Source organism: Chaetura pelagica, unplaced genomic scaffold (assembly GCF_000747805.2).
Source record: "Chaetura pelagica isolate M959 unplaced genomic scaffold, ChaPel_1.0 scaffold7, whole genome shotgun sequence".
NCBI classification, from domain to species: Eukaryota; Metazoa; Chordata; class Aves; order Apodiformes; family Apodidae; genus Chaetura; species Chaetura pelagica.
Genome location: NW_009953920.1, coordinates 3,811,626 through 3,822,428, shown reverse-complemented (window position 1 = coordinate 3,822,428; position 10,803 = coordinate 3,811,626). Strand labels below are relative to the sequence as shown.

The window sequence follows — 10,803 nt, the reverse complement described above, 5'->3', positions numbered from 1 at the left end:
AATTGGAGCCGCTGGTCGAGGCGGTAGGAGAACGGTGGGTCTGTGAGTCAGGCCTCTCAGGGTGCGCCGGCCTCCACGGGCCCTCCCCCGCGTAGCGATGGGGCTTTTAGTTCTGGTAATCATGGCGTTTCTCTGCTCCGCTTACGCGTGGTGCCCGCGGAGTGATGTGTCGGCCCTGGCGGCTCCAGTGCTCACCTACCGTCTAAGGAAAACGGTGCTAAAGGCTTTCGGGGCTCGAATTGCCCGTTTGGCCACACGGTTGGATAAATCACCGCTGTTCATAGGTTCACGAACAATTACTTTGTTTTTAATAAAATTTCTGACCCCTGGTTGGTTTGTAAGCATAAATCACTGTTAAATTCAGTGCACGGGATTTATACTCTAAAAGTGGTAGCAGTAGCTTGTGATAAGCAAGTATCTTCAAGACCTTGAAGTGCAAGCTTAACAAATGAAACCCATTATTTTATGGGACTGAGAATTCATTGCTTTTCAGAAAGGCTATTGATGAATTTAGGTTGCCATTCGTGCCAATGAACAGGCCCACACAGACCCTTCAGCGAAGCACAGTTTATTTACACTCTTGCAAGAGTGGGTGACCTAAACAAGCAGGCACACCCACAGGAAGGTGAATAACGGTTTATATTCCCTATTCACGACGCAAGTTCCCTCCCGTGTTTCCCCACTGGCTGGGCACTCCAGGGTTTACAGTCTATCTGACCCTTCTAATTATCCTGTAAGTTTCCCGCCCCTGTTTACACATTCCCTTCTAGCAGTTTACTTTTTACCTTTTAAGGCATAATTCTGACCTTTCTTGCCCTCTTGGCTGTCTTCCCAATCACCAAGATGATCTACACCTACTGGTGTCATCCTACCCCAAGGAGCAAGACAGAAGTGGCTTTGTTCTGTCTTATCTTGGCCATAAATCCTGCTCCACGTTCGGATCCCCAGGTGGAGCCCAATTAAGTCCCTCAGTTTCTTGGACTGTAAACCACCCCAGGTGTCATTGGAATGTGCAGATCTCTCACTTCTCTCTTAAACTATTATATTCCTAACACTAGGGTATATAAAAAAAAAACCCAACAATATGCTTCTAACACTAAGATGCAAAAACACTAAACCAAACAAAACAACAGTAAACCCAACACTATGCTTCTAACACTAGGATGCAAAACAACACTACATTTCATTTCTAACAACAGTATGAAAAAAGCCATTAAAAACCTACCTTGTTCTGCATTGCTAAGTTATAGAATGGGAGTCTGTGTCTTCCCTTTATTCAGCTGCCAAACAAGTTGTTTTGAATATACAGTGGCTAATACAATAGCAATTTTTCCACTTACCTGTGGACCACTACAATCAGGTGAGATCTTTTGTGAGATCTGATCTGAACCAAGTTAAAGCTGTCTTGAACCTGTCTGGTTTTGGTATCAGTAGATATATATATAAAAAAAACCCCAACAAACACCCAGAACTTTTTTTGATTATTAGTTTGATTAACATAGGTATTTAGTAATATGATAGTAGCACATAATCAGATTGAACATGGGGGAAATTCAGAGTAGGAAAGGTTTTTATTTAGACTCTATTCACTATTAGGTTAACACAACCCTTAATTTGTATATTGTGTTGATGTGTAGAATATTTACTGCCTTCATCATCAGAGTTTATTATTCTGATTCAGGTTGGAGCTGACAGTGACCTGTATATAAAAAAAAACCCCAACAAACACCAAGTTTTTTTTTTTATTATTAGTTTGATTAACATAGGTATTTAGTAATATGATAGTAGCACATAATCAGATTGAACATGGGGGAAATTCAGAGTAGGAAAGGTTTTTATTTAGACTCTATTCACTATTAGGTTAACACAACCCTTAATTTGTATATTGTGTTGATGTGTAGAATATTTACTGCCTTCATCATCAGAGTTTATTATTCTGATTCAGGTTGGAGCTGACAGTGACCTGTCAAGGTGAAGGAGTTCTGTCAGGCCTGATACTTCATAATGGTCATTGTCTAGGCTGTTGGAAAAGAGGCTAAAAAAACAACAACATGTAAAATGGGAAAGTGGAGTGAGTATTGCTTTTGTCTTTTAGGACATGAAATTCAGTACCAAATAGCTTTAATTTTGTGGTGGCTAAGTTTTATGGTTATTGTATTTTAGACACATTAACCAAGTTGAAAAATGAGAACAATAGATTTGCTAAGCAGTTAAAGGTGTCACGCACCAAAATCCAGGGAGCCAGTGAAAAGGAACTGCAAATAGTATGAATACAGGGTTTTTAAAATCTGTTTGTTTGAAGTGCAGGAGTAAAGCCTGCCAAGACAGAGGCCCTGTAATCCCTGTTCAGTCCAGGACAGCCTGGTCATCTAACTGAAAGATTTGCTCAATTGTGTGTTAATTGTGTGGGCAGTTAGCAGTATTGGCAGGTCACAACTTAGGCACATCCCACAAGACAAATAGGGCCTTGGCAAAAGACCACAATCTGGTCTATCTTCAGACCAATGGGGCTGTGCCTGTCTTGCTAGGTGAGGGTGACATGGCAGCACCGTGAGTCATAAATAGCATCCACAGAGCAGCTGGGGTGTGAGCTCAGCGTGACTGGGAGGTACACTGGGCACTGGAAGGAGTGTGCCACCTGTGCAACTTTTCCAAGAGATTCCTTTCTGCTCTCTAAAGGCTTACTCACAGATGAGGATGACCATACAGATCTGAAAATGCTCTGAACTAAGTAATGCTGGTAAGAGCACTGATGCCTTTTGCCAAGTAGCCTTTCTTCACATGAGTTAGTAACAGGAAAACTCTCCTCTTTACTAGGAGGGTCTCTAGGAAGAAGGTAGATAGAATGGAGCCTAGAACAGATGACTAAGTATAGGGTCACCTGTAGATGAGATGCACCGAAAGGTGAATGGCACAGGTCCCTTCCTGCATGTGAAGCAGTATAAAGTATAAAACATCCTCACAAAAATAAGAAATGGAAGTGAGTTGTAAGTATGGCCAGCTTCTCACACCAGACATGCAGCCATCATGCTGGAGAGCAAACAAGTACTGAGAGTATGAGACCTCACAGATTATCTATGGAGCAATTTTGGAGTGAAAGGCATTTCTGTCTGATAGCATCTGCTATGGTGCGTAAAAATTCAGGTGTTGGCATGCTTTGGTTATTTGTTTTGCACATACTGTATTTTCACACCCTTAGAAGCATTCAGATTCAGTGTCTTTCCTGTTGATTTAAGTTGTCATTGGTTACCTAAAAGTCTTCACAGGTCACACCTGTCTTTTCCAGCACCAGTAAGTAGTGGACTGTGGAATTAACTGTACCATAGGCCAGTTTCCTCCTTCAAAAGATAGCCTAGATGCTAGTCATCTTCTGTACATCATTCTCCAGTTTCTATGGGGTACAGTTATTCATCTTAGAAGAGGCATATTCAGCAGTAAATGTAACAGAAGAAAGAACAACCATTCTTTCACAAAAATCATTAAAATTGCAAGGTATGCCAGACTAAGCTACATTAGTCTTGCATCTGCTATTAAATTATATTGCAGTCTCAAAGTACATTGGAACCTACTTGGCCTTTCCTAGCCTAATGATACTGAGTGGCTACCTTGCAAGGATACTGAGCAATTATAATCACAGAATCACTTAGGTTGGAAAAGATTTTAAAGAATATAGAGTCCAACCATTAACTCTACCAAGTCCAGCACTAAGCTGTATTCCCAAGGGCCACATCTTTTGACTTTTAAACACATCTAGGGCTGGTGACTCAACCACCTCCCTGGGCAGCCTGTTCCAATGCCTGACAACTCTTTTCAGTGAAAAAGCTCTTCCTAATGTCCAGTCTAAACCTTCCCTAGCACAGCTTGAGGCCTTTTCCTCTTGTTCTATCACCATGTGAGAAGAGACCAGTGCCTACCTCTTTATAACATCCCTTCAGGTAGTTGCAGAGGGCAATGAGGTCTCCCCTCAGCTTCCTTTACTTCAGATTAAATAGCCCCAGTTCCCTCAGCTGCTCCTACTATGACTTGTTCTCAAGGCCCTTCACCAGCTTTGTTGCCCTTCTTTGATGATCTCACATGTGTGGCAGCTGCTTTAGTTTCTTGTAATCCTTAATATCACAGAATGATGCTGGCTCATACTGTTTGAATAGAGGAGCAACAAATTAATTTACTATTTTTAAATATGAATTTTGTGTCTCAGAGCTATAGTAAGTTGCTGATGGTGCTTAAAAGATTGGAAACTGATTTTAATAGGATGTATGGAGCCTCAGCACTGGGCCAGTTAACTAAAGTGCTGGACAATATATATGGATAGCATTTTCAGTAGGACTTTGTGATAGACACAATTTATGATTTTAATTTTTTTTTTTTTAAAGTACAGTATTTGTTCCACATAACATGAACTGATGGCACTTGATGCCACCCACTGGCAATCTAAAACATGGCTGAAATGCTGCTAATACATACCTGACGTGTGCAGAGTTCTGAATAGTTCTGATGGAATGCTCTCAAGACGTTTTCTAAAAAACAATGTTCTGTTGGAAACCCTCTCTTTTATGTGATCTGCCAGTTTTAAGCTGGCACAGTGTCACACAGGTATTTTGGATGATATTCTGGTAGTTTTCTTGTGAACCTCAGTTTGTTTTTTTGCATAATAGCTAAACTTTCACAGCAAATGATGCTGAGTTCCTTTGAGTATAATCTTCACATAAATTGCTCCAGTGACTCTCAGAACAATGCTTGAAATGTCCACCCTGTTTTGCATTTAATCTTAATCTAGAAACAGTTCAGGGAGCAAGAGAAACACTTGTAGAACTCATTATCCTTTTTTGATCAGTGGTCAATTAATGCATTATGATGCTTATTTTAAAATACCTTTCAATAATTTTCAGTTGTCATTGTAGAAATATGATAAAGAGTTTGATGTGAAAACGTTCCAGTTCAATACCACTAAATTCTTGCAAATTAGTGAAATATGGTCAGTCACAGTAATATAAACAGTATTGATTCCTTTATTGCACTCTTGTTTTGCTGTAATGATTTTGAATGTCTGGATTACTTATTTTTTTCCACACTTTCTTATTAATTTATTTCTCTCTCTTTTTTTTTTTTTTTTGGTGGGGGGAAGGGTTGTGGGTTTTTTGCTTGGTTTGTTTGGAGATTTTTTAGGAACTTGCTGCTTAGTTCTTGGGTCTCTGTGCCATAGTGAGTTTGCACTGACTGTCATTTTATGTGCTCAGCTCAAATAAACTTCTACAAACATACCAGACTGATATTATAAATTTCTGAGTCATTTCACCTGGAAGTAGAAACTTTTTAAGAATGGTGTACCATGTGCTCTAAATTAGAAGGTAAATATATATGGTATGTAATATTCAGACCTCATTTCAGAAGCAAATTATACAAATACTGCTAAAATTAGTGTATGTGAACTGTTCGTATTCAGTTTTTATACTGAAGGCATTAAAAAAATTGATCTAGGCCTTCAAAAACATTTGAAAATTTTAAAATTACAACTGTTAATAGCATTCTTGTAGCTGTTTTCACCTGGTGTCTAACATACAGAATTTTTTTGGGTTGGAAGGGACCTTTGAAGATCATCTAGTCCAAACTCCGTGCTGTGGACAGGGACACCTCCCACTAGATCATGTTGCTCAAAGCCCCATCCAACCTGGCCTTGAACACTTCCAGGCAGGGGGCATTCAGAACTTCTCTGGGCAACCTGTGCCAATGTCTCAACACCTTCATAATAAAAAATTTCTTCCTTAGATCCAATGTAAATCTACCTTCTTTCAGGTTAAAAACCATTACCCCATCTCTTGTCACCACAGGCCTTGGTAGCAAGTTTCTTTCCATCATTCTTATAAGCCCCCTTCATGTATTGAAAGGATGCCATAAGGTCCCCCCAGAGCCCTAACTCTCAGCTTGTTTTCGTAAGAGAGGTGCTCTGATAATTTTTGTGGCCCTCCTCTGGACCTGCTCTAACAGATCTTTCTTGTCCTGAGGGCTCCAGAGATGGATGCAGTACTGCCCTGGGGGTCTCATGAGAGTGGGGTAGAGTGTTAGAATTGTCTCCCTCGACCTGCTGGTCATGCTTCTTTTGATGCCGCCCAGGATATGGTTGGCTTTCTGCACTGCAAGTGCACATTGCTTTCTTATGCCCAATTTTTCATCCATCCTCAGATCCTTCTCTGTAGGGCTGCTCTCAATCCCTTCAGCCCTCAGACTGTATTGATGTTGAGGATTGCACAGGACCTTGCACCTGGCCTTGTTGAACTTCATGAGGTTCACATGGGCTCACTCCTTATGTGTGTCAAGGACCTGCTGAATGTTATCCCTTCCCTCTACCATATCAAGTGTATTTGGACACTCCTTGCTTTTAGGATTTGCTCACATTTGTGTTGTTAAACAGTGCCCAGACAAGGGCATGTTATCACCTAATGTAGTAAACTGTTAGATGCTCAATAGCACAATATTAGCCTATGCAAAGTAGAGCACTTCTAGGATTTGAGGGCATTCTCCTGGAGCTGGCATCATCTTGGGAGCTGTGTTCAGCCAGCCTGCTTGATGAATGAGAGAATTTATTAGCATAGGCACGAGCCCTTCCATGTTGGTCGGCTTGCATGCCTAGGAATATCCCAGACATCTAATTTACTGGTATAGATGTGGCAATTCTGTGGCTTGTTAGTTGGTGCAAGAATAGCAGAGAATATGTGTGAAAATCTATACCTACAGATCATGTTCCTGGAGTTTAATGGTAAATGAATATGGAATAAACATTGAAACGTTTCAGCAAGGTCACATCCTCATGCTTTCAATGTGCAAAAGCAATCTTATCAGTATCAACACTACAGTGTGTTGACAGCTTGGATGTAATAGAATGGATGTAACAGAATCTTGGTGGTGACTACTGCTAGAATTACCTTATTCTAATTCACTAATTGTTTTTCACCTCTTGTACAGATGTTTGTCCTGTCTTCTGTAAGGGACAGTTAAACTTGAAATTCAATGCATTGCTGTCTCGAATGCTTTTTAGCATGTGGGGATCTCATTAGAAAAAACAGTGGTAAATTTGTGTGTGCCTATAGCATGACAGAGGTTTAAGAGCACAGTACTTTGAAAGTACAGAACTGTATAGTAGTATCTTGATAATGGTCTATCTGAGATGAGAATAGTCAGCTGTTGCACATTGGAAAACTGGGAAAAAAAGTAGCAATTACCTTGCAGAAGTTGTTGCCACAGTGTGTGGGCACATCTTTCCATCTGAAGAAGCAAGAGATGTTGAAATAATTTCATGTAGAAAGGAAAGATTCCTGAGTCCTGGAGTCCAGCCTGGAAAGTTGAAATGCTTCTCTGCAGCCAGAGAAAACTCAGTTGATTCCACTGTGACCCGCCACAAAGGGGACCCTGCATTGGGGCAGGACCTGCCTGGTAGGTGCTGGCCAAACAGGGAGTAGGAAAGGCTTTAAGAGAGAGTATTGAAAGATGCATCTTAAATATGCAGCATAGAGGAACTATGTTATCAGCAAAGGTCATGGAGTGGTTGTGCTAATAGTGCTGTGCACACACTGAAAGCACCAGCTTCATTTTGGGATTGTGTTTGGGGTTAGCAAGGCTGATGGAAATGCAGATTTCCCAGCATCATTGCCAAAAACTAATGCTAACTCTAAACCACTCATAGTGGTATACTAGTCATGCATTATGGCCCTCCAAGTATCTTTTGGTGTACTTCAGGCAAACCTGGGAGCTGTCTCAAGTGCACCAGATGCTTATATCAGGGGCCTTTCTGTGTTCCTCACTGCTCTCAGAATGCTTCTAAGGTGAACCAGGGCTTTTGAGTGACATTTTGTCACTCACATTTTGTCAGGCTCTGTCAGGTACATTCTGGTATGCCCACAGGAGCCTCCATCAGTCTTGCATTGCATCTAAGGGCCCTTAAAAGTGCATCTGGTGACTCCATTACTCTTACCTTCAGCCACACACAGCTGTCTATGAATGCCAGCAGATAGCCCTGCACCATGGCCCTCTGAGTGCCTTTTCATATGTCCCAGGAGAAGCCAAGAGCCATTTGGAGTGCACCAAGGGCATCTATTTCTCTTCTCCCCAGTGGTCTGAGAATGCCTTTTAATGCACTACTTGATATGCTGTGAAATTAAGCATTTTCAGATCCCTTCTGGTCATTCCACAGGGCTTCCATGTGTCTTTAATTGTACCTAAGGACCCCTGGAGTGCCTTTGGTGTGCCCCTGGGGTACCTCTGAGTGCCTACAGGCCTAACCCAAAGCCTGAACTTACATCCACACCCAGTGGCCTCAGGTTCCTTCTGGTGCACAGCATGCCATTCCAAATGCCTTTTGGTGTGCCCCAGCAGTGTTCGAGAGCCATCTGAAGTTCACTGGGACATCTGATCATCTTTCTGTAGTCCCTCTGTTGCTGTGTGTCAAGCTGCAGGGATTGGCAAGGGCTGCTTTCAGCTTGTGCTGTTTATAACTTTGTTTTGCTTTGCCTGAGAGTGCTATGATAAAGCTTATGAACCTAGTCAGGTATTTGGGCCTTACATCACTGCTGTTCCAATCTGAGCAACAGAGATGTTGACTGTAGTATGCTAGAGTAGTTTATATCTGTTTAAATAAAATTGTTCTTTCTGAAGTAGAACAATGTTTCAATACCCAAGCACTTTAAGTCTTAAACAACCTGTACAAAACTAAACAGACTGTCTGAGATGGGCAGAATTTTGACAGAAGCAAAAAGTTTCCATTGAGCACCTAAACTAAATAGTTTAACAATTTCAAATTAAAACACTTAAGAGCTCCTTCAGTTCAGAAAAGCAGATTTTATTTTGAACAGCAGCACATACAACATTTTCAAAATATTCATGTTTAAAAACAAGAGACTGCACTTCATTAACCAACTGGCTGTGGTTTCTGAATTGTTACAACTCTATTTGCAACCAGGTGGAGCTACTGCATTCCTATGAGTTGGATGCTCTTACGTTTCACTGGTATAATTGTGCAATATAATAACTGCTAGTAGCTCATGAAAAAAACCCAGACAGCTTGTCAATTTACTGTCACCTGGAGGCTTCAGCTACCTGACCAAGTATTTTAAATAGAAAAATGTTATTTAAAATAAGTATGCAAAATCATGAACTTCAGGACAACACTTTATGCACATAATATACAAATTTGAGCAATTGTATACATTTCTGAATGAAGTTTCCTGAACCAGGATTAATCCCAACTGAAGCAATATAGCAGCATTTTGGTAAGGGAGGGAACCAACTTTTCCTAAAGCCTTCCCTTTTATTTAGATGCAGAATAAAGGTTAAAAGCATCAGAAGTTGCTTACATTTCTGTATGCTTTGGAATACTATTGCATTACCATTTCTTGTGGTTCACCACAGTTTAACAAGTCTCAGAATATACTACATATAAATATCCTAACCCGTCCACCATTTATTAATTCACTACAGAAATATTTTCTACATAAATCTATCTTCTTAAAATATAAATATAACTTTTTGATAGAAAAAACAGAACACATCATCATAAGATTCAGGTTGCAGGTAATTTTCAATGCAGTAGAACTCTTAATGAAGCTGCTCAAATTATGGCAAATGACTCTTATCTCATTTGGAAGGAGGTGGGGGAAGGTGTGTTGAATAAAACGTGCAAACTGGTTAAGAATAAATGGTGATCACTTCACGTCCACTGCCTCGGACAAGGAGAACTCTATCCAGACCTTCTGTCAGAACTTCCAAAAACTCCATGTCTGAATCATCATTAAGTCAAGGAATTTATTCAGAAAAGAACCAAAATAGCCATTAATCTCAAAAGAAAAAGAAAAAAAAAAGACTGACATATAATGCAAAAAGCAAGTTCAACAATTTCATCAAGAATTTTTCCTGTGTTACCCTTTACTGTCCCGTTAAGTAACCCACCTGCTTGCTCAAGTGGAAGCAAGGCCTAATTTGGGAGACATTTCTAGTTCTGCCCTACTCACCTACAGAAAAGACAAAATAGAGATTTTCAAATTAGTTCAATACTGAGGAACGCTTTACATCAAGTCAATAAAAAAATCCCCCCACCACCATCAGTATTTCTTAAAACTCCGTTCATGGAATCAAAGTAATTTTCTTATAGAAAAAGTTATGCTTACCATGGTTACTAATAGTTATTCCAACAAGCAGACAATGACACAGTCACAAAAAGCAAACTCAGAATTTCAGGAAATATGGAAGCAATACAGCAGAGGATACAGTTTTCATCCCCTTTCCTGTTTTTAGGAGGTCCAGGCATATTCAGGAGAACTAGCTGAGCATGCTGCGATTTATTAAGCACAACTCCATTGAGCTTCACAGCCGTGTGCATTCTTCTCACATTTGACTGGTTCCTAGCATGCAAACAAACATTTTTAAGTCCTGTCACAATAGTTATATATTTGCATTATATGTTATGCTTGGGAATTTATACATGAAATTGGTATGTATGTAGAATAAGCTATTTTCATGGATACTAGCATTTGTACAACACATCACTGAAAATAAATGTGAGAAAATGCAATAGATAGGTTTAAAAAGATGGGTTTTTTCCTTTGAAAAAAACTCTGAAATTCAAGCAATTCTAAGCAGATTGCCAAAATGTATAAATCTTCCAATTGTCAGTTACCTCTTACAAAGATTAAGCATAAACTTTCCATTGCTGTTGAAATTAATTTTAGCCAAAAATACTGAGAATCCAGTTTACTGGATTATATAAAAAGTAACTGGATTTGTACAAGAAATTCCAAACAAAGAAATTGCAGGAAT

At 39.9% G+C, this 10,803-nt stretch overlaps 1 protein-coding gene across 1 annotated transcript in view; it reads right to left on the bottom strand.

The window, feature by feature from the left end:
- Positions 1-9,655: 9,655 nt before the first annotated feature.
- The window catches only part of SLC12A7 (solute carrier family 12 (potassium/chloride transporter), member 7), a 49,437-nt gene continuing 48,289 nt past the window's right edge, over positions 9,656-10,803 (bottom strand). The window contains exons 24-25 of the mRNA XM_010001535.1: positions 10,255-10,388; positions 9,656-9,767 (exon numbers count right to left, since the gene is read on the bottom strand). Coding sequence (XP_009999837.1) covers positions 9,676-9,767; positions 10,255-10,388 — 226 coding nt within the window. The 3' untranslated portion in view covers positions 9,656-9,675. The remainder of the gene's footprint in view (positions 9,768-10,254; positions 10,389-10,803) is intronic.